Here is a 25,559-nt window from a genome sequence, read left to right as displayed (position 1 = left end):
ACGCCACTTTGAAGCCCTGGCAGTGTCAAAGAGATTTTGCAGCATAGCCGTGCAGTGTAGCCATTACCACGAGGCTATCCGGGTGAGTTACTATTAGGAAGACGGAAGGCAATGACAGCACGCTTAGTAGGCCAGCGTGAACAAAGAAGAAAGCAATAAAAAAAAATTGTAAACATTGTGCCAAACTTGAAAAGAACGCGAGTACAGCCCAGCTGGACTTGAAATGGATTGGAATATGTGCGGGAGACTAGAACAAGTTTATTGCATTCGAATGAAAGCCTCATGTGTCATTACCACCACCCAAATAAAGAATTCCAATATGTTATTTCCATGGCCTAGGAAAGTTCAATCAATAGGTGTGAAAGCACAGAGTCTACAGAACTGTGTGAAAGCACAGAGTCTACCGAACTATTAGGTGTGAAAGCACAGTCTACCGAACTATTAGGTGTGAAAGCACAGAGTCTACAGAAATATAGGTGTGAAAGCAGAGTCTACCAAACTATTAGGTTTGGAAGCACAGAGTCTACCGAACTATACCTCTAAGGCCATGTCCAGACTCAACCGATTTCGGTCGTATCAGTCAAAGTATTTGATCGTATGCACCCTTCATCCACACGGAACTGCGTTCTGGCAGCCTGAAGATGCTATTTTCCGAAACCGGCTTCCAGAGTGGGCAATTCTGAAGACGCTCCCCTTGCGTGGCCGTCTTTACAAGCGATACAAGTCTTTTCCTGAACCGGTAGGGCGCAGGGACCGAAACTAAAGCCCGCCGCCCGCCAGGAGCGCTCAGTTTTTACCTTTGGCGCTTGACACTTAGAGGGCTGCCCGCCGTGTGGCGTGTAGTTCATAACGATACTCTTATTTTGATTGTGCAAGTACAGATTATAGCCTCTCTCGCCTTTTTTTTTCTCCGCCGCGAGATCGTTAAAAAACTACAAGTCCCACATTGCACTCAAGTCAACGGTCCAATCACAGTAGAGTGACATGACTGGTTTCATGAGAAAGAAAGCAAATGACCAATCGGAAGCTCTCATTTGGCTTGTTTACTTCCTGAAACGCCACCATTGCGATATGCGGGCAGTCTGCTCTAGTCTAGATCGGACCTCCATGAGCTACGGTTACTGTTTAAACAATGACCCAGTCAACTATTCACTTTTAGTTTAATACATGACGAGGCATTGTCTAACGGTATCTAGCTGGCTAGCTACTGATAGCTGCTGATATCAACAAATGCTCCAGCAATAGTCGACTCGAGTGCATAATACCTCCGTTCCCTCGTTAGCTAGCTCACGTTAGCTAGCTCACATTAGATCTATCTGTCCCAGTAAACTAAATTGTCTTAACGTTATCTACCGGGCTAGCAGTAGCTACAGATAGCTCCTGATATCAATGTCTTATAACATTGATTGAATGCGTATTCTAGCTGAGGGCATGTTGAATGTGATTTGACAAAAGAACCGTAACGTTATACCAATAGGGTCCAGCTGCATCGCCAGAGAATCCTTGCATGCTGAATGTAGGGTCTAGCTGAATATAGGGTCTAGCTGCAGGGCCGGAGAATCCTTGCTGGAGCTGGAGGCTACTCAAGTATACACACAGACAGTGGAGCTGTTTGCAGATAGCGAGCATTTTGACTTATTGCGTGGTGGCGATGTCTCGCAGATAATACAACTACAAGTATGATTATATAATATATATTTTATTTAAAAAAAAATGTTTTATATAAAATATATATATATATTTTTTTTTAATCAAAAAAAATTTGGCAGTTAAGAAATATGCTTGGCGGGTAGATTCTTCCCATCTACCCGCCACTGGCCGGTGAGTCAAAAAGTTAATTTCGCTCCCTGCGTTGACGTGAAGCCCACCTCTCCCTTAACCCGCATGTGCAAACTCAGCCAACATCACAACCACTCTCGACAACAGATTGACATCTCCCTTACAGTGTTACAGAAGCTATTGAGCTTGATCAGGCTTTTACAGCTAAATGTACTTTTTCTGAAAACCCAAGTAGTAGCCAAGCACATACTGTTCCATAGCATATGCCTTCAGTTGATCATGACAAATCCTCTCTTACCTTGACGATTAAAAAGCCTCCATCATTTAGTAAATAGTATCCCCATGGCTGGTGTTGAGCTGTAGCCAGCCAGCTAGCGCTGATGCTATTCAAATGCTATCAACATTAACTAAATAGCTAACCAACTAAATACAATAGACAGTGGTATCCTGAGGTAACGTTAAATAAAGACAACAAACGTTTGCTAGTCGAAATGACACAGGGACAAGTTAAAGATCAATAAATTACTTTAATACAACACAGGAGCCGCGGTCTCTCGCTCCACTCCTTTGGAAAACTAACGTTACGTTAGCTCAAGTTATCGAAAACAACGACAACGCTTCCGGTCGGGGGTTTTCAAAATAAAAGAGCGACTTCAACACAACATCGGCGCGATTTCAGCGTGCTTGTTGCAGACAGTCTTGTAGACTGTGTTGCTTGGGCGTTGCATACCTGTGTCCAAAATCTAATCTAAAGACCCGTTGCGTTGGTATTGCGTAGCAGTGATTGGTTGGTAGTGAATGGGGGCGGGGCTGTAATAGAATAATATTGGTCAGCGAGGAATACCATCCGCCATTGTTGTAGGCAGCAAGCTATGCTATCAATATTAGCTAAATAATTAGCGTCATAACTGGCCTTTTTCTGAAAACCCAAGCACATATTGTTCCATAGCATACACCTTCAGTTGATCATGACAAATCCTCTCTTACCTTGACGATTAAAAAGCCTCCATAATTTAGTAAATAAAGCTGTAGCCAGCCAGCTAGCATTGGTGATATTCAAAATGCTATCCACATTAGCTACATAGCTAACCAACTAAATACAATGGTATCCTGAGGTAATGTTAAAGGGGAACTATTTTACTATTTCTTTCACTATTTGGGCACTTTTACACAATTCCTGTGAGTCTATGGAACACCTCTGTAATATATATATATTTTTTATTCATTGTTTTGTATTTCTAATCAAGTCCTCAAAAACAGCATTTTTCTACCTCAAGATTTCGAGCTGTTTTGAGCCTGGGCTGCAGGTGCCACCTAAACCACTGCGGAGCGTCGTCGTCTATCTCAACATTAACATGCAGCGGTGACTATATGACATCACATATAGGCACATTTTCAAACGACTCAGTTCAGTGAGGGTGAATATTGTGAGAGGAGAATTGGAAGAATGCGCCAATATGAGAATTTTGAGACATAGATCATATTAATATAAGTTCACATAGCTAGGAAACAATGCTAAACATTCAAAAAGGCCAGTTATAAGATAGTTCCCCTTTAAATACAACGTTTGCTAGTCGAAATGACTGGACACACACCGGGACAAGTTAAACATCAATCAATTAATTTATTCCAACAGGTAGTTTGAGCTGCATGTGAGCCGGTCTTTCTCTCCTCTCCATTGGAAACTAATGAAGTTACGTTGAAGCACAGAACCGGCTGACAAGTTAAGCTGCTAGCAACAGACACTATAATACTTCCGGTCGGGGGATTTCAAAATAAAAGAGCGACGACTAAAAGCACCGGAAATACGTTTATTTTGTACATTATCTAACGTTAACACGAACCTAAACTAACTTTAGATTAGTTTAGGTTCGTGTAACGTTAGATATTGTAAAAAATAAACGTATTTACGGTGCTTTTAGACTCGCTCTTTTATTTTGAAACCCCCCGCCCGGAAGTAAAAATTATGCTTATTCTTCTGCCTGTTATCAATGGGTTGGTTGAGAAGGGAAGCGTCATCTATCTAGGGAACCTAGCTACGTACGGGGTACAATGTTACATAGGCTGCGCGTTGATTTTGCAGAAGCATAAAGGTAGAGTGTCTGCAACACCGTTGCTTTGTCGATGTTGTGGTGCAGTTGCTTTGAAGTTTCTGTAGCATGCAGAGGCCTTAAGTCTCCAGCTGATTGGCTTGCCTTCAGCCAATGCAGGAACAAATGTACCCAGGCCATTAGGACGGCCAAAATGTCTCACTTCAAGGAGAAACTTACAATGTGTGGCACTGATGTGAAGACGTTTTGGACCACAGCCAAAACCATGGAAAACAAACTCCCCTCCTAGCCTGCATCCATGATTTTTGACAAGGTTGTCATTACCGACAAGTCTTGCATGGTTTCTCTATTTAATCAACACTTTGTAAGCTCCACATTAGCCTTCTCTTCTGCTGACCCGCATTAGCGTCCCACCACAAACTCTGTCCTCCTCTCCCATTACCAATAGCTTCTCCTTCAATCCGTTCTCAATTTCTGAGGTTCAGGATGAACTTTCGAGACTGGATCCGAACAAGTCTGCTGGCTTTGATGGGCTGGATCCAAAGTTTCTTAAAGCAGCCGCTCATCTTTTAGCTGACCCTATCACTAAGGTTGGGCACCGAAAACTGGTTCTAATTAGGAACCGGTTCCTAACTTCCGGTTCTGGAACCAGAAGTAACATATCTGCATTTCGATTCTTAAAAAAAAAATATATATATATATACCCTAGTTACAGTACAGCAACCAAATTAAACTGTATCAAGTCAACTGAAAATGTGAATAGTATGAACAAAATTTAAAATTTTCAAAAAAAAAAAAAAAAGGGAAAAAAAAATTCTCCTGCGAAATAAGCTGTGACCTGCACCTCAAAGAATCAAAAGCGAGAATCGTTCAGAACAGGAATCGATATGGAGAATCGGAATCGTTCAAATCCAAACGATGCCCAACCCTACCTATCACAAAATTATTCAATCTGTCCATTCAACTCTCTGTGTTCCCCTCTGACTGGAAATCAGCTCTAATCTTCCCCCTCTTCAAGCGCAGCTCTGACCCCAACTGCTACCGGCCCATTTCCATCCTGCCGTGCTTGGCTAAAGTTCTTGAGAAGCTGGTCCCACAACTGGATAATTTCCTCAACACAAATCATATTCTGTTCGATCTTCATTCTGGGTTCCGTTCTGGCCATGGATGCATCACAGCCACCCTTAAACCCTTTGGCCAAACCCGAGATAGTCCGGGTTAACTCGCCATGCTCTGGGCGCCAAACCCGAGAAATCTCGGGTTTTAATCGATATTTATTTTATTCGCTATATCCATAAATTTTTCATCCATCCAGCCTGACGTTATCATTGGGAATGGGTCTGAGCTCACAAAGGGCAAATACCGCCGCCTAACGTCTCCCGGATGGTATTGCACATCCAGGGGAGGAAATTAGGCCACTTTACTCGCCAAATGAGTATTTTTTACGTTTGGCGAGTGATTCATGAAGACCACTCGCCAGTCTGGCGAGTTGACAGTGCCACGAGAGCACTGCACAAGACCTGCGGACATATATAATGTTTAATAAAAGTTCCCGCAGTACTGGCCAACCCACGGACATATATAATGTTTAATAAAAGTTCCCGCAGTACTGGCCAACCCGCGGACATATATAATGTTTAATAAAAGTTCCCGCAGTACTGGCCAACCCGCGGAAATATAGAATGTTGAATAAAAGTCTTGCGGTACTAACAATCAGTCAAGGAAGCACTCGCAAACAGATAACGTTAAAGCAACAGATGGAAAATAGACAGACTGACCAACAGGGAACTGCATCCAACCCTAGTACAACCCTCGAGTCTAAGGCAAGGACACATTTAAATCACAGAGGTGTATGTTAGTCTATTGGAACTGTACAGTAGTTAGCTTCTAGTTAGCGTTTTAGCTATAGAACTGCTTGCTAGCTAACGTTAGCCCTGTGTGCGCGTGTGCTCAAAGCAGCCAGCCCCATGTTAGTTAGGTGTATCTGTTAGGACTATAATGTTTCCAAAAACGCACCGGACTACGACGTAAGGTTAGACATTTTATTTCATGCTCAAAAGCCCCTGGCTTGCACATCGCAGTCACGAACCAGTGCACAACAGCACACCAACCAAACTGACGTTACCACACCACTTGACGGTACTTCACAGCACTGTCGTAAGGCCACCATGCCGTCTTAAAGGCACAGTGAACACTCGGATGCATACACAACATTGACGCGGCTTGACAACCGAGGTTCAAAGTTAACTTGATTGATTGATTGAAAACTTTATTAACAGATTGCAGAATGGGTACAATACAGTACGGCTCAATACACACAATTGTTAAGGGGATGCAGACCAGAGAAAGACTTTCGTCTTTTACATCAGGGTCCCCCATTTTCAATTCATCATAACATAATGCCATACACGACATACAGATAGACCAGACCTGGGCATTGTACGGCCCGCGGGCCGTATCGGATTCTGACCGCCCCCCGAAAGATTACATGATAATATTTTTTTTTTTTTATATATATATATTTTTTTTTAACTTTTTTCTTTTTATGTCAACGTTCACACGCACAATATACGCTTAGGAGACATGCTCAGAAGATGTTGGTTCTCTTTGGATCCACCTACATATGTGAACAGACATTCTCAGTCATGACGTTTACCAAGTCCAGGTACAGATCCTCTCTCACTGATGAACATCTGGCAGCTGTGCTTCGCATCTCCACCTCAGACATGCAACCTGACTTTGATGGACTTGTTAAAGCTCAACAGAGACTGGATTTCTCACACTGAATGAAAAAAAAGAACTGAAGAACACTAAAATGTGGAAATATAACAAGTGAAATGGGACACTTGATATTTTTTTTCTTTTTTTTGCACAGTTCTGAAAACATTAAATGTTTAATATAGGCATGTAAAGTAAAAAAGGCTACAAAACTGGGACACTTAAGTTGTGGGACACATGTTCACAGTTCAGTGACATGTCTTGTTTATTTTTGCTATACGATGATGTGATGTCTTTAGAAAGCTAAGAAAATCCTTGTTTCAATAGTATATGAAACTCAAAATGCCCTTTGTTATTAATGTTTCACATTTTGTTTATCATTTTGGAAATAAATTCTATTTGAATAAATGATATTTTTGAAAGCTAACCTCACCTTTTAATTGCCAAATAATAACATACACTCTTACCAGGGGTCAAAACAATGCCATTTACTGCTTTTTATATAGAAATAAAATGTATATTATGCATAATTGAGTTTGGAATTTTGGCCCGGCCCCCCAACATATTTTCAGTTGCTCATTCGGCCCCCCGGGAAAAATAATTGCCCACCCCTGAGATAGACAGTACTGCTACATCTATACATTTCACATCTATCTATACACTTCACAACATACTAGGGCTGACCTTCGAAGCTTTTTTTGGCAATCGAAGCTTCGGGGCAGAGCTTCGATTTGAATTCGAAGCTTAAAACTAAATAAAAAAATTAAATAAAATAATAATATTTTTTTTTTTCTTATGTTGTGGGACTTGTACAGCACTTTGGTAAACTTTGTTGTTTTTAAATGTGATCTATAAATAAAGTGGATTGGATTAATTAATTAAGTAGCCCCTTTCGTGACTGTGACGCAGCCAACAAGGTTTCACTCGGCGGTGTGATTTAATTCAAGGTGGATCGCTGTTGTCGTTTGAACTTCAGATTTCATGGGAACTACCAATCCCCCAAATCAAGAATGTTTAAGATGAATGAAGTAAGATTGGTTATTTGAAATATGGCCTGTGTAGACTAAACTATGCACAGAATTATGTCAGTCTACAAGGTCCGGATTCTACATGGTCCGGCAATGTAGACCTTGTAGACTCCACTACAGACCAATTATCAGTGAATGTTCATGCATTTTTAACACTTTAACTGCCACACACGAGATATCTCGGGTTTATTTTTATGTGGTTGAAAGCCACTCACGAGATTTCTCGGATTTTTTATTTTTTTATAGCGATCTGAAATCATATTGCATCACGCGAGCCTACCCGAGTATACACGAGCACCACCGGAGATCATATGTGGAAAAAAGCGCCCCCTATCGTCTTTCAGATGACATAAGGGATTTTGGAATGGACTCAATGAAAATGGATGGGGAAATAAATCCGGTACTATATTGATATTCATCACGGTATAAAGCGGAAATGTATGTATGAAAAATTATCCGTTTCGTGCATGTTGACTAGAAGCAACTCATTGACGATCACTGTGTTATTTAGATCTATTGCTATTATATTTGATATATTTTAAGCACTCGCAAATAAGTCCTATCCTACATTGGATAAAGCACTGGCGCTTAAGGGCCACAGCGCCCTCTGCTGTTGGTGCCGGAAGTGTTAAGGTCCTTGACAACATCATCACTGACCTGGACAACTGGTCTGCGTTGCCAGCTTTATAGACTTAGCCAAGGCATTCGACTCAGTTGACCACAAGACCCTTCTGGGTAGGCTCTCCGGTAGGGATGCCCCGATCACGTTTTTTGCCACCGATACCGATCACCGATCGTCTTGAGCCATATCGACCAATACCGATCGTTTTTGGTTTTATATAAAAATTATAAAAAAAATATATACTTTTTTATAAAATGTATATATTATATAATTATACTTGTAGTTGTATTATCTGCGAGACATCGCCACCACGCAACAAGTCAAAATGCTCGCTATCTCCACTGTCTGTGTGTATACTCTGCTTTGGTCAAATCACATTCAGCATGCCCACGGCTCTGCAGATATACCCTACTCCCTCAGCTAGCCCCGTTCGTGACTGCGATGCAAGCCGGGGCTCGAATACGCATCGAATCAATGTTATAAGACATTGATATCAGGAGCTATCTGTAGCTACTGCTAGCCGGCTAGATCAGTGGTTCCCAAAGTCGGGGTCGCGACCCAAAGGTGGGCCGCGAGCAGCCACGGATGGGCCGCGAGACGATTTAAAAAAAATTAAAAAAAAATAAAAAAAAACATTTTTTTTATTTTTAATTTTTTAATTTTTTTATTTACATATTTTTTGTCAGGTCACTGAACTTAGAAGCAGGCCAGGACAGTGTTTCTAGTTGTATTCTAAAATTCTATTCTATTGTATTCTAAAATGTGACTATATGGTTTTATATTAACTTAATAAATAAACAAAAACGAAAAATCTACTTATTTCAACGAACATTTCAAACTAAATAACAGATTATGCACATAAAACGCTGAAAACAACCGAAGCAACAATAGTATTTTAATGAGGCTATTATTATTATCATTATTATTTTGCAACAAGTTAGCCCTCTCATAAATAGCACATATAAATGAATAACTAACTTGAACTAACTTAATAGGATTGAAGTGATATTTGGCTTAAAAAATCGGTCGCCTGGCAAAAAAAATAAATTTAAAAAGGCCAGACGATGTGCATTGGGCCGCGGCTCTCTGACGCCTTATTTTCTGGGCCCCGGCCTGAAAAGTTTGGGAACCCCTGGGCTAGATAACGTTAAGATAACGCCTCAGTGAACTATTTAGTTTAATGGGACATTTCGTTTTGAACAGTGAGCTAACGTGAGCTAACGGAGGTATCAACATGCACTACTAGACTATTGCTGGAGCATTTGTTGATATCAGGAGCTATCAGTAGCTAGCCGGCTAGATACCGTTAGACAATGCCTCATGTATTAAACTAAAAGTGAATAGTTGACTGGGTAATTTTGGTTAAACAGTAACGATAGCTAGGTAGCTAACGTTAGCTCACGGTCCCATGCACTAGACTAGAGCAGACTATTGCCCGAGGCAATAGGAGCCTCCTCTGTGTTTACACGGGTAAGGGAGGGGCAGGAGGAGGAGGAGGAGGAGCGGCAGTTTGCAGCTCTATGTGTCTACAGAAGTCACAGTCTCCCTTCCATCGAGCAGTCCTTTCATAACCTCCACCTTCGGCTTAACACTAAAAAGACCAAATGCATGTTATTCGATCACAAAAAGAAAACCCCCAGCCCCCCCAAGATCCATTGCGCTGATGACACCGAACTGGAGTTTGTCAAGTCCTACAAATATCTTTGGCTGGACTCTTCCCTTTCTTTCTCCGTTCACATTAACTCATTGAATAAATATATATATATTATCGGGTATCGGTATCGGCCTTGAACCAGATAAAATTATTGATAGCTCCGATAATTAATTTTAAACGTTTTTTTTTTAACTTTTTTCTTTTCATGTCAACGTTCACACACAATATATGCTTACTTAGGATTTGACTTGATTCAACAACAAAGCAGTCAGGGCAATGGCAAGCCAAAAATGTGGTTATTTGAAGTTTGGATTTATTAAAAAAAAAAAAAAAGACAACTGAGGTAGGTAGATTTTTTAGAGACTAAAGTACCGAAAAAAGGTACCGTTGGGTACCGGTATCGATTCACAGGTACCGGTACCCATCCCTACTGACAAAGCACAATACCTGTTGGTTTTTAGTTCACTCATTGTTCAGGGAAACACATTGTTAATGACATTGACGGATTTTGTGAATTTTGTGATTGACTCAAATTATATTTATTTGGAAAAATAAATATAGTCACTTTATTTGAAGAGTCAAAACTGTTCTCTTGGCTTTGTTTTGTTCATAGTAGTAACGCTCATGTCATGATAAATCTGGTTAGGTCAAAACTACAGGAATATACATAAAAAAAACATTATAATTAAGGCTGTCAAAGTTAACGCGGTATTAACGCGTTATCGCCCAATTCTATTGACGCCACTATTTTCACAATTAACTTTTAAGACGTTTTTTTTTTTTTTTTAACTAGACTTCACTCAGGTGTATTATTGATGCTCTCATTGATACTATGTTTGTTTCTGAAGTGTGTGTGTGTGTGAGATATATATATAGAGAGAGGGGGGTGAGCGAGATGAGGAAGGGGAAAGAGAGAAAGAGAGCTGGGAGAGTGTGTGTGAGAGAGCAAGGGGGGTGATTACTCAGCCCTTGTGGGTGAATGTAACAAGTTCCTAACGTTTTCTTTCCACTATTATTTCATGCACACTTTATTCATTGTTTTAAATTATTATTTTCTTCTTAAGTTATTTTGTGCATCACTCTGTTTTGAATTTGATGCAAATTTGCAATGCATGAGGGTCATCCTTTTGTGTTAAATGGATGCATAAAGCAAGCATTTGTTGACTCGTGTTGATAAGAGTATTAAAACTAGGAACTTATTTATTAAAAATAAATAAATAATATATATATTTTTTAATCTCATTAATTCCATAAGAACGTAGAATACACATTTACAGAATTTTTTTTTATATGGCCATTTGCATGTTCCTGGTATCGGATTCTAGGGACATCTATGGATCTCAGGGAATGTATTCCCAGTGTCAGAAATGTCTGTTACTAGGCTTGAGTAAATTGTAATGAACCAAATGAGAATATCAATACATTTTTTTTTATCTTTGACTGTGAATAACACCACGCTAAAATTGACCAGATCTGAAAAATCTAAGCAAATTAATAAATGGAAGATGATTAAACAGAAGGTTTTGTAGATACAGTACTGAATTCTGCCATCCGGACACATGCAATTTGAAATATGATTATAGAATATAGAATATCAGGCATAAAATGGTTATGCGATTAAAATGCGATTAATTAGATTAATTCATTACAAATCCTGTAATTAATTAGATAAAAAAAATGTATCGCCTGACAGCACTAAAAAAAAAACGTATACCGAACCAAAAACCCTGACACCAAAACCTGTTTTACAAACCGAACCGTAGATTTTGTTAACCGTTCCACCCCTAATATATATTATACATTATATATATGTATGTATGCATGCATGCATGCATGTATGCATGTATGTATGTATGTATATTTGTACTCCTGTTGGGGCCTCTTGGACCAGATCGACATTGTAAATAAGAAACCTGTTCTTAATGTTTTATCTGGCTAAATAAAGGTTTAGAAAAAAATAAACTATAGGTGTGAAAGCAGAGTCTACCAAACTATAGGTGTGAAAGCGACCTAACGAGTCAATAGCAAGTGTACTTACCAAACCATTTGATGTTTGGTTCAACTCTGGCCACAGTCCCCGGAGCCACTGTGGACTGGAACTGTAAAGGTCTGATGACTTTTCCTCTGTTATTGCTGTAGAAAGGGTAACAGTGTCAGTAGGAACATTAGTATGACTAGTGTGTGCAGAATAGAGTAACAGCAGGCATTATGTAATCAGGATAGAAAGAAAAAAAAGTAACTATTAAACAGGGGTTAACTCATTCAGCACCAGTCACGATGATAGTCGGGTTAACTCGCCAACCGGTCAGCGCCAATCACGAGTATAGTCGGGTTTTAATCGTTATTTCTTTTATTAGCGATATCCATTCATTTTCATCCATCCAGCCTGATGTTATCGTTGGGAATGGGTCCGAGCTCGCAAAAGGGCAAATGCCGCCTACGCCTTCCAGCTGGTATTGCACTCCATTGGAAATGGTGTAGTTTATTTTCTGGGACGATCCGAGCCGTGCAGGCAGGGTTTAAATACTCAGGCGAGGTAGGTCTATACAACGATGGCATGGAACAGTAACCCCGCCCGCCCGCCCATATGTAACGGTCGGTAATGTGGTACAGACAAGCAGTATTTGGAATGGCGATCAGATAATGGGATTATTTCTTTTGCATTACATCAGATACAAGGTAAGAACACTATATATAAATTTGATCGTTGATCTGATATTTATTTCTACCCCGATCGACGCTGTGTGTGTGTGGCTGTGTGCCGTTGGGTGCAGGAGGTGGGGGGGGGGGGGGCGCCACGGTCCAGGGCTCTTTTTATTCTTGCACGAGGAAGGATAATAATGATGATCTAGCGTTGATTTCAGGAATATTCGATAATCACCTAAAAAACGTAAGTATCGTTTTACATGACGGCGACGCCACACAAAACATTAATAAGGCTATGTCTATGCTGCTATGACTCATGTGTTACCAAGTTGGCTAATTTAATTGTAATCATCTGCTTTTGTAGGTGCATTGTCTGATATAATTATAAATTAAATATAATTGTTTGCTTGATAGACGAAGGTTGCAACATAATTATGTAATGTCAATGTCGTTGGCTGTGAGAGCAGCCCCACTGCACCCAGGCAGCGCAGCCGAGTGAAACCTTGTTGGCTGCGTCACAGTCACGAAAGGGGCTACTTAATTAATCCAATCCACTTTATTTATAGAGCACATTTAAAAACAATAAAGTTTACCAAAGTGCTGTACAAGTCCCACAACATAAGATAAAAAAAAAATATATATATATATATATATATATATATATATATATATAATAAAAAAACAAATTTGAAGCTTTGAATTAAAATCGAAGCTCGCCCCCGACGCTTCGATTGCCAAAAAAAAGCTTTGAAGGTCAGCCCTAAAATGTGGGCACACACTGAATATTCGATTAGTCCACCACCATATCTAACGGACCATGACAATTAAACTTGTGCACATTGATAACCTGCATAAGTTGATAACCTGCATAAGTTCAAGTTTTGTTTTATTTGTCACATACATAAAGTACATGTAGCCTACATTAGTGAAATGCTTGGTTCTGTATGAGCCCCCTGAGAAAAAAACATAGGCAAACACAATACAAAATATACAATATAAGCTAGTGAATATAGCCTATATATGGTCAAAGTCACATAATTACCATCGTAGTTTCTGTCTGTACATATTCAGCCGTTTGATGGTAGATCGGTCCCTCAAGTTGCTCCCTGCAGCAGCCTTGGGCCGATCTGCAAATGTACAGGATGTATATTTAAAAAGGGGAATGCCACTCATTTAAATAATTCATTATGGTATGTCCTTCCTGTGCCCCGGGACAGTTCAGTCAGTATTTGTGAACACGCACCACTCTCTCCTAAAGCTAGAAATCAGAGTAAGAACCCTCCAATCCATGATGTCACTGGGATAATAATAATAATAATAATAATAATAATAATAATAATAATAATAATAATAATAATAATAATTAATTAAATTTATAGAGCGCTTCTCAGTAACCCAAAGTCACTGACAGTAGGCAGATTTTTTTTTTAAGAAACAAAAGAAACATAGAACCACAGGGGAAACAGGGAATAATATTAAATACACAGGAATAGAGCCACAGTAACAAACAACAACAGGTTGGAGGAGGGAGGTTATGGGTAGAGAGGGTTAAATGCTAGGGAGAACAGGTGGGTTTTGAGACGGGATTTGAAGGTGGAGAGTGAGGGAGAGTCTCTGATGGTCTGAGGGAGGGTGTTCCAGAGTCGGGGTGCAGCACGTGAGAAGGCCCGATCACCAAAACTTTTGAGTTTGGATGACCGGACAGTAGGGGTGTAACGGTACACAAAATCCACGGTTCGGTACGTACCTCGGTTTTGAAGTCACGGTTCGGTATTATTTTCGGTACAGTGGGGGGGGGGGGGGGGGGGGTTGGGGGGAATACAAAAAAGAAATTGCTTTTCAATCTATTTATTTAACTGTATTAAACCATATAAAACGAATTGGCCATAATTAACTGAGCAAACTAATGCTTACTGCTGTAACCTACTAATAACACTTAAGTAAATCTGAAGATTATTATATAGCAGATGCCTTGGAGGATAAGTCGTGGACAACTGTAGCGTGTGCTTGTTTATACATAGCCCCTTTCATGACTGTGATGCTTGAATACAGGGGCAGCCAGGGCTCGCATCACAGTCACGAAAGGGGCTAGTTTATACAGAGCTGGTGGTATGACTTGCTGGCTGAAATACGGACGAGAGAGAACTAGGTAGCGGGGCTATATTACTTTTAACATGTGCTTAAACCCAGTGTCCTCGACAATGGAGTATGGTCGCAGATCTGCTGCTATAAAAACACATATGGCGTTTGTTATTGCTTTGGACCGGTCTGAATTAATAGCGAGATGCTGCTTGAATGCCACGGGGAGCTGGGTTTGCACTAGGATCTGTTTCTTCCGTGTACCAGTGATATTCACATTCGGGTGATGCCGTTTGAAATTAGTGATAAAGTTCGCAATAAAGTTGAACAATGACATGGCTCTGGCTTGTCAGTTAGTATTGACTCGCCATACTAAGGCTTCGCTGCTGGCGGGACAAAACCTAATAACCCCATTTTTTTTATATTTCTTTTTTTATATAAATCAACTCCGTAGATCATCCTCCATATGTGTGTGTGGGTTTTACAAAGTTTAAACAATGGGAAAGCATTAAACCGACCATCTGTCTAAACCTCCTAACTCTATTCACCCTACAGATCTGTGTTCGTTTTTTTCATCTGCTGAAAAGTTGGGTTTTTGGAGTTATGAGGTTGTCCCGACAGCAGCGATTATGCTATGCTGAATTACAGCTCTCGTTCAGTGTAGCTGCGCGCTGTGTGGGATGAACAAACAACATCCGGTTAGTTGTGCACGTTATACTAGGGCCGGGGGATTTAAGTTCCGCAAAAAAAGGTTCTGTACCGTTGCAATCGTTCGGTGCACAGCGCGTACTGTACCGGAGGACCACATTGAGGTGGTACAGTACGTATCCGCATACCGTTACACCCCTACCGGACAGTGAGGGAAGCAGTGGAAGAGGACCGGAGGTAACAGGTGGGGCGGTATGGGGAAAAAGGAGGTCAGTCAGGTATGGGGGGGGCAGGCTATGGAGGGCTTTGAAGGTGAGATCTGGTGCTGCATCGTTGACCAATGGGAAAAATACTCCAGAATCCCGGTTCTTGGCCTGCTGTCAGCCTATGAGAAACATCTCATCCAAATATGCCCTGTAGTTTACAAGATTAGCTGCAGCGGACAGAGTCACACAATCGATCACACAATCCCCCCCCCCCCCCCTTACTGTACACCCAATTGAGGTTCATATTCGACCAGGATGATTGTAACTGACATTTATGGACAATTCACTATGAACCTGATAATTGTAAGTGACATGACATAACATTACAATAAGCTGTGAAGTACATGTACGTTTATATGTGACAAATAAAAACAAACTTTAACTTGAGCTAACGCTTCATGGCAAGACAGAACAGGCCTGATAGTAATGTTGTTGTATAGCGTTACAGTATGCTAACGCTATACGACAAGAACACAGAACAAGTACAAGCCTTATGTGTTTAGTTTTTGCACTCGTGGTGTAATAATAATGTAGTCCATATACATGGCTTATATAGGGATGTTGCATTGAAATGGAATTGTCAGAGCATAATGTGATCAAGTTACGTTATCAACCATTAGCATTAGCTGTAAACAAACGGCGTTAGTTGGTCTTACCAGGGTTGCTGCTGGACGTTGAGGTATTTATCGTGCTCCTCCCTTTGAACTGTGGCTTCACCATGTTGGCGGTTGAACTGTCAAACGCTCCGACAGAGAAATATACACAGAATAAAAACAATCGGACGTCCAAAATGTAAAGTTATGTTATAAACGTCAGGCACTCGACCCGCACACGTGTCTACACAAGGGTGCTGCACAATCCGGAAGAGCGTCATCAAAAATGCGACAATGACGCGATCCAATCAGAGCTCGTGATTACAAGAGGGCTTTCAAATGTTTTTAAGGGAATTATTATTCTTTTAAAATAATAATGATATGAAACTAAATATTGATATACTAAAGTTATTGCACTGAGATAAACGTTTAATTAAACACTTTAAAGGGAAATTACACCTATTCCAGTTGGTAATATTTCCAATAGGGTCCAGCTGCAACCGGAGGCCTATTGCTTATTAACAGCGGAGCAGTGCTGCCGTTGCTTCCGCGTTTTCCCTGATTGGCTGCGACACGCCCCGCGGCAGGCGCGGCAACCGCAGAGCGGAGCGGTAGAGCTGCGGAGCGGAGCGGCAGAGCTTGCGGCATTATGTAGCCCTAATCCGCCATGATTTTCATTCGAAGCTCAGCTCACCTGGCAGCGCAGCGGTCCTGCGGTCCTGCGGTCCGTTGTTGACAAGTTCGAATCCCATCAAATTTTTTTTTTAACACTTTGAGTGCCGGGACACGTCTTCTCACGTCTTTGCTGGCCATGCTAAAGTTGCCGGGGGACGCTGTACAGCGTCCTTATATCAATATTTCAAAAATCTGCGATCGGATTCATAATGTCCCTCCGCTGGCCTGAGATCCACCAGCAGGACCCACTGAGCTCTCTGGCGGTTCGGGAGCGCCATCTGGTGGCCGATCGGCGCAACCGCTTAACAGGAAGCGCAGTAGAGGTTTTGCTAGACGTCCGTATTGCTTCCGGCCACTCGGTACATGTCCCGTGACTCTAGCTCGTCACACTACATAGCGATCGATTGCCAATAACTCGATAAACAACATGATTTGGACGTATATACCATTATACAAGCTGGAGATGGACCGGGTAATAATATATCCCATAATGATAAAATTTCTACTCGACGATGATCGCCCAACGGCGCGTGGAGACTGGGGTGAGTTTCAGCGTGTAACGTTACCGTCTTCGATAATAACTGATATTATCAACATTTGACCCACATTAGATGATTGGTATAACGCTGCCCACGGAATTATAAACGCCCCCTCGCCCATCCGGTCAACATCAGATGACGTGTAGTAACTTCTAGAAGTACGTCTAGTTGGAATTTTTTATATCGCGCTGATTGCCATCAAACTGTATTTCATCATCAATATAATGCATTTGGGGCTATATATCACGTTCTGGAGAAAGCTGCAGAAAGAGATGAAAACATACTTATACATTAGACCATACTTTACTATGAATATGTGAATGAAAAAGTTTAACGTTGCTACACAATGAACAATACATATAGGACTTTGAATGGGCCCTAATAATGGCAATGTAGCAATAGAATTTAAAAAGTTATAGCCCTGCAAAGAAGGGGACTTTCTCCATAGACAAATAGCGCTGGCAATCTATGGTATATCATTAATTTAACCTTAGGCAACCAAAGTGTTAACGTGTATTCTTTCGCCGGTTAAGGTTAGGCATGGTTAAGGTTAAGGTTAAGGTTAGGCATTGTTTCGGAGTTGGTTAAGGTTAGAACGGTTAAGTTTAGGCGCTGTTAAGGAGCTGGTTAAGGTTAGAGTTTGTCTTAGAGAATGGCAATATTCTTTCTATGGTTAAGGTTAAGGTTAGGCATGGTTAAGGTTAAGGTTAAGGTTAGGCATTGTTTCGGAGTTGGTTAAGGTTAGAACGGTTAAGTTTAGGCGCTGTTAAGGAGCTGGTTAAGGTTAGAGTTTGTCTTAGAGAATGGCAATAGACAGCCTATTTCCGCACTGCCGCTCTCTCGCGCTGCCGCGGTCACATGGTCAAATTGTCACATTCTTGCACTCCTCCGCTGTTAGAAAGCAACACGCCTCCGGGTGAGCTGAGCTTCGAATGAAAATCATGGCGGATTAGGGCTACATAATGCCGCAAGCTCTGCCGCTCCGCTCTGCGGTTGCCGCGCCTGCCGCGGGGCGTGTCGCAGCCAATCAGGGAAAACGCGGAAGCAACGGCAGCACTGTTAATAAGCAATAGGCGCCCCGGAGATTGTTCCAGATTGGGCAACTTCCGCCCGCTCCCACGACATTTCTCCCGCTGACAGGACAATGCGCTGATTGGCGGAAAGTACGGAAGTATCTCGAAGTACGTCTGACGTTTCTCTACGTCCGTTAGCGAACGTGTCTGCGCTGACGTGCGGTTGTTGAGTGATTGATTGAAGAGTTCCTTGTTCCATGAGAGGGGGGGGGGGGGCTTGTATTGATCAGGTTAGTAGATATTGTACCGATCAGGTATTACAGATCATATCCGCATGAAATAAACTAAAATGTTAAAACCCATTTAGACTGTTTCTCATTCCTGTACTGTTGTTTATACTCTGCTCCTGTGTTGTAACCCAACCCCCTCCAATGTACAGTAAATGACCAAGTATGGTTTTGTCAATATTCCAATGTACAGTTTTGCTTGTACAGTTGTACAGTGTCTGTCCCACCCCCCCACCCATCCTACCCGACCCCCCCCCCCCCCCCCCCCCCCCAACCACCTCCAATGTACAGTCCCCCCCCCACCTACCCAACCTCCTCCAATGTACAGTTTCTACGTCAAATGTATATACTCTCTTTTCTGGACTCTTTTTGTATCACAAACAATACTGTATTTGCAAATCTGGTATGTCATAAATGTATAGATGTAGCAGTACTGTCTATCTGTGGATGTAGCCAATTACTTAAACACTTTCTTCACAAACATAGCCACAACACTGGTAAACAAACTACCCTCCCAGTCAGGGCAGTATGGGGTAGAACACATAGTAGCATACTACATGAACCTAGGCGTCCACAAAGACGACTTCAAACTGGAAATAGTAACTACAGATGAGGTACTCAAAAAACTGAGCGCCCTCCAACCAAACAAGGCCACTGGCCATGACAACATCCCCTCCAAATTCCTCAGAGACTCAGCAGCAGCCATCACCCCAGTCATCACACACATAATAAACCTCTCCATAAAACAGGGACACGTCCCCAAGGACTTCAAAATTGCGAGAGTAACACCCCTGCACAAAAAGGGCAGCAAATTAGACCCGGGTAACTACCGCCCTGTTTCTATCCTTACATCCATCTCGAAAGTCATGGAAAAAATAGTATACGAACAGATCGAAAAGTACCTCGCGGAAAAAAATCTAATCTACGAATTCCAATCTGGCTTCAGAACATCCCACTCCACTGACACATGCCTTCTCTACTTGAACGACCACATCAAACAAGAGGTGGACGCGGGCAAATACTGCGGCATGGTCATGCTGGACCTACAAAAGGCCTTCGACACTGTCAATCACACCATTCTGATTGACAAGCTAAAAGCAATTGGTTTTGATAGTTTATCAGTGAGCTGGATACAATCCTACCTGGAGGGGAGGGAACAGATGGTGGAAGTAAACGGTACCCTATCCCCCCCCCTCACAGTGAGCTGTGGTGTTCCACAAGGAAGCATACTAGGACCGCTACTATTCCTAATTTATGCAAATGACATGTCGTCAGCTTGTGACTGCAACTTGTTCCTGTTTGCGGACGACTCAGCCCTGCTGGTCTCTGACAAGAACAAGTTACAGGTTGAAAAAGCCCTCAGCTCGGAACTAGGCAAAATCTGCATATGGCTCGCCGACAACAAACTATCATTACACATGGGCAAAACAGAGTCCATTCTCTTCGGTTCAAATAACAAACTCAGCAAGACCGACGGCTTCTCGGTTACAGTGGGTGACAATATTATCACAAGGAAAGATGAAATTACCTACCTGGGTTCCATCCTAGAGGCTAATCTTTCCTGTGACAAAATGGCATCCAATGTAATAAAAAAAGTCAACCAACGAACGCGATTCTTGTACCGGATCTCCTCTCTGGTAAACAAGAATACCCTGAAGACTCTAGCAGGAGCACTCATTCAAGGGTACTACGACTATGCTTGCACCTCATGGTACCAAAGCACCTCAAAGGCACTAAAAAACAAATTACAAACATCTCAAAACAAGCTAGTCAGACTACTACTTGACCTGACTCCTAGAACCCACCTCACCCCTGCCCACTTTGACAACCTAGGATGGCTTAGAGTAGACGACAGAGTACAGCAACTTGCAATGGGCCTGGTCTACAAGATACACTACGCGACCAGGGTACCCATGTACATGTCAAAATACTTCCCAAAGGTCAGTGAATACCACGATCACAACACCAGAGGGAGCTCCACAAATCATGTAAAACCCAGATTCGGCTCAAACAAGGGACTAAACACGTTTCGCAATTATGCCACATCAATGTGGAACGCCCTGCCTAAAGCTGTAAAGGAATGTGAATCACTACCCACCTTCAAAAACACTCTCAAAAAACACCTACGTGAGACTGCAATTCGAAACTGGCCCCTACAAATGTCCTAACCTAGTTGTACAGTAAATGACCAAGTAAGGCTTTGTCAATATTCCAATGTACAGTGTAAAATGTGTGTGTGTCCCCTACCCAACCACCCCCCCCCCCCCCCCCCCCCCCCCCACCTCCAATGTACAGCCCTCACCCAACCCACCCAACCCCACCCCACCAACCTCCTCCAATGTACAGTTTCTACGCCAAATGTATATACACTCCTTTTCTGGACACTTTTGTATCACAAACAGTACTGTATTTGCAAATCTGATATGTCATAAATGTATAGATGTAGCAGTACTGTCTATCTGTATGTCATGTATGTCATATATGTTATGATGAATTGAAAATGGGGGACCCTGATGTAAACAAGACGAAAGTCTTTCTCTGGTCTGCATCCCCTTAACAATTGTATGTATTGAGATGTACTGTACTGTACCCATTCTGCAATCTGTTAATAAACTTTTCAATCAATCAATCAATCAATCAATCAATCTGTATGTCGTGTATGTAGGGCGAGGACCCGGAGAACTGGGGCCGGGAGCCCGAAAAAAGAACCCAGGAGGGGCATAGCAGTCAGGGGGGCTGAAAACAGGTGCAGAGGCCCGGAGAGGGGGGCTGGAGCTGGGAACATAGACCCGATGAGGGGGGGTGGGTATGGGTGCAGAGACCCGGAGAGGGGGGCTGGAGCTGGGAACAGAGGCCCGACGAGGGGGGTGGGGATGGGTGCCGACACCCGGAGAGGGGGGCTGGACCTGGGAACAGAGGCCCGACGAGGGGGGGTGGGGACAGGTGCAGAAGCCCGGAGAGGGGAGGCGGGGAGAGAAACAGGGAGCCGGTCAGGGAGCCTGGAGCCAAGGGGCGAGGGTAAGGACCCCAGAGCAGGATCCCGGACGAGGGACCCTCCAGCCACCGGACTACGGACCGGATCAGGAGAGCCGGAACATAGGTGCGGCGGCGACGACCCCCGGAGTAGGACCCAGCGCAGCCCACGGCGAAGACCACGGCGAGGACCAGGGCGCCGGTCACGGCGTAGGGCTGGACCAGACGGAGCGCCAGGACCAGTCGACGAGCCAGGACCAGTTGAGACGCCGGGACCCAGCGTAGCAGCCGGACCAGGTGTAGAGGCTGGGCAGGACGTGGAGACTGGACCGGTCTCGGCGACGAGGCATGGCGTAGGGACTGGAGATGAGGGCACGGGACCCGACGTAACAACCGAACCAGTCGTACCAGTGAGTTCTTGCGTGGTGGCATCATTCTGTTACGAATGGGGGTAGTGTGGAGAGGAGAGAGAACCCAATACTGCGGACAATGACTAATGAATGGAGGAAACGGAGACGGCAGTTGCTCTTCTCAGATACTGGGATCTATTTATTAGAGAATAACTGGAGCATGAATAATAATACCGGGACAAACATAACAAAGGGCACAACATACAAAACGAACTGGGAAAACGAAAAAACAAATATGCACAAAACGGAATACTAAGCTTACTTACAATGACTCAAAACAAAGACAGCAAGGCATGGGAGAAGACAGGAGACATGACGAGCAGGGGAACACAGAGGAACTGGAGGAAATGACGCCACAACGAGGAGAGAAAGACACACACTTAAATACCTAGACTAATCATGATTGAAAACACCTGGCAGGCCAGTCTAAAACATAGAAACAATTAACACCAACTAAACACCAAAGCAATCTCACAAACACAAAACCAAAACAGGGGAACCACATCACACAGGGTAAGGGAAGGTCAACAACACACACAATGAAATTACATTAAGCACATTTGTGAGAACAGACAAAATGGACGCCTGCACCATCTGATGGTGCCCACTAGAGTGCGCCATGAGACCACTGACAGGAGGTAGGGAATGTCCAATGTCTTTCTGATCATAACAGGCCCACAAAGGGCTGGGCCTGGGGTCGTTACAGCATGCAAGATATTCAGCAATTAAAGCAAAAAACCTCCACTGTATATTTTTTATTTAATAGCGTTAGTGTTTTAAGGGAACTAGATTATTTTGAACATCTTTTCTATTGCCAGTTTGCTTTTACGTAATATCAATTCATTAAATAAAACTGATTTGCAAGGGTTTACTGACTGTCATACAAATAATCAACCATCTACATACTGTAACTTTTCAGTGCACGTTTTATTTACATTGTGACAACACATCTATTTGTGCGCTCCCGCACAGACGTGATGTCCTAACCCAACCCCCTCCAATGTACAGTAAATGACCTAACCCAAGAATACACAAGACCCTCTTTTTAGAACCAAGTATGGTTTCGTCGATATTCCAATGTACAGTTTTGCTTGTACAGTTGTACAGTTTCCCCCACCCCGCCTACCCAACCCCCCCCCCACCCACCCAACCACCTCCAATATACAGTTCCCCCCACCCATCCCCATTTTTTATACTCTTTTTGTATCACAAACAGTACTGTATTTGCAAATCTGGTATGTCATAAATGTATAGATGTAGCAGTACTGTCTATCTGTATGTCGTGTATGTCATATATATTATGATGAATTGAAAATGGGGGACCCTGATGTAAACAAGACGAAAGTCTTTCTCTGGTCTGCATACCCTTAACAATTGTGTGTATTGAGCCGTACTGTATTGTACCCATTCTGCAATCTGTTAATACAATTTATTCAACACCTCGTTCACCACAACTACAGTATTATTATATGGTCCAAAATGGTCTCCCTTCCTTCTTTATTTGCTTGTTGATCCTCCGGTCAAATTCCTCCACCTCACTGAACCAATACAAAAGGACAACATAATACATTTTATTTATACGATAAATAAATATATATTCCAGAGTTAATAATATTGTATATTGTTTACACTGCCTTTTTATTCTATTTTTACTTCTCCACTGTACTATAATTATGTGACCTGTACCTCTATATCTTCTACTACCTGTACCTCCTCTCCCCCCTCCCCATGCTGCTGAATTTATCTTATCTTATGAATACAACGTTCAATTAACGTTCGCTAACGTAGAGAGACGTCAGACGTAATTCGAGATACGTCAGACGTACTTCGAGAAACGTCAGACGTACTTCGAGATACTTCCGTACTTTCCGCCAATCAGCGCATTGTCCTGTCAGCGGGAGAAATGTCGTGGGAGCGGGCGGAAGTTGCCCAATCTGGAACAATCTCCGAGGCTGCAGCTGGAGGCGTCTCTACAATTCGTAGCCGCATTTCTGCAGACCCCTCTCTGATTGGTTGAGGCCATTTCTGCAGACCCCTCTCTGATTGGCCGAGCGCGCGCATGCGCATGAGCCGCGACAAGCTCCTCTAGCCAGGAGTCGAAACTCCATTAAGCTCCAGAGAGAGAGGCTGAAAACCCACAGTTGTTGGCCGACGGATTGATTGATTGATTGATTGATTGATTGATTGATTGATTGAAAAGTTTATTAACAGATTGCAGAATGGGTACAGTACAGTACAGCTCAATACATACAATTGTTAAGGGGATGCAGACCAGAGAAAGACTTTCGTCTTGTTTACATCAGGGTCCCCCATTTTCAATTCATCATAACATTGACATACATGACATACAGATAGACAGTACTCAAGTTTCAAGTTCAAGTTTCTTTAATAGTTGTCATACAGAAGTACAGAATACTTTTATACAAAATGCTTCTTACTGTTACGCTCCAGAGACTGTGCAAGACAAGATAAGTATGAAATAAAATAACATAGTATAGCATGTAAATTAGAAGTAAAAAAAAATGAGGTCACAGTGTTCAGTATAGACATATGTACAATGTTCGATGCAGAATAGACGTAACTGAGTTACCATATAATATACAATACTGTGCAGTGTACTAATACAATACTATAGTGCAAGGCAGAAATGGGATGAGGTGCAATTTAGGTACAATTTACAGTGGGTGTACGAGTTGTAGTGCAAATCCTTTATCAATAAATATAAAGTGTGTTTGTGTGGTTTAAGTGAGTGTGGGTGTGTGTGCTGTGTGCATTTGATGGTTGTTGCATAGTGTTTATTTAAGCATTACATCACACGCAGGAGTGGTTTGTGACCAATAAACCATGCCTAGGGGTGGTTGTTAGGCCCGAGGCGCAGCCGAGGGTCGTTAGACCCCCCTAGGCATGGTTTATTGGTCACAAATCACGACTGCACGTGGTGTAAAGCTTTTATACAACTGCCAGATTCATCCAACCTTATTTCTATACAATAAACACACATTAATCGAAGATTTATTGAAAAAACCATCCGCCAGAAAAAGTAGTTCCCACAACTCCATGTGGAAGCAGCTTGAAGTGCATCCAACCAAACTAACACATCCAACTGTGTATTATTGGAATGATTGAGAGAAGTTGCCTCATGTGGAAGCAGCTTGAAGTGCATCCAACCAACTAACACATCCAACTGTGTATTATTGGAATGATTGATTGAAAATTTATTAAAACGTTTTCTTTGCCCTATAGGAAAAAAACGTTTTCTTCGCCCTATTTTTTTATTTATTTATTTTAGCCTAAACTTAACCAGTTGGAAACCAGGGGTACAGTAATAAAATTAGCAATCAACCAATCAATCAATTCAATAGACCATGCTCACTTAAAACAGCGCTGCTTCTCTCTCAGTCTGACTCCCCCGCTGTTGCAGACAGGAGTGTGTGTGTGTGTGTGTGCGTGTGTGTGTGTGTGTGTGTGTGTGTGTGTCACAGTGTGTGTGTGCGTGTGTGTGTGTATGTGTGTGTGTGTGTGTGTGTGTGTGTGTGTGTGTATGTGTGTGTTTGTGGGTACGCCAGCGTCGGACAGTG

At 42.4% G+C, this 25,559-nt stretch overlaps 1 protein-coding gene across 1 annotated transcript in view; it reads right to left on the bottom strand.

Annotated features, from left to right (window-relative positions):
• gnl2 (G protein nucleolar 2) overlaps positions 1-16,341 on the bottom strand; it is a 49,343-nt gene extending 33,002 nt beyond the window's left edge. The window contains exons 1-3 of the mRNA XM_084335815.1: positions 16,148-16,341; positions 13,541-13,625; positions 11,891-11,985 (exon numbers count right to left, since the gene is read on the bottom strand). Of these exons, the coding sequence (XP_084191941.1) occupies positions 11,891-11,985; positions 13,541-13,625; positions 16,148-16,211 (244 nt within the window). The 5' untranslated portion in view covers positions 16,212-16,341. The remainder of the gene's footprint in view (positions 1-11,890; positions 11,986-13,540; positions 13,626-16,147) is intronic.
• Positions 16,342-25,559: the final 9,218 nt, after the last annotated feature.

This window comes from Notolepis coatsorum (genome assembly GCF_963971535.1).
Source record: "Notolepis coatsorum genome assembly, chromosome: 19".
Lineage (NCBI taxonomy): Eukaryota > Metazoa > Chordata > Actinopteri > Aulopiformes > Paralepididae > Notolepis > Notolepis coatsorum.
The sequence above is the reverse complement of the archived record's forward strand: the minus strand, read 5'-3'. Positions and strand labels throughout refer to the sequence as shown.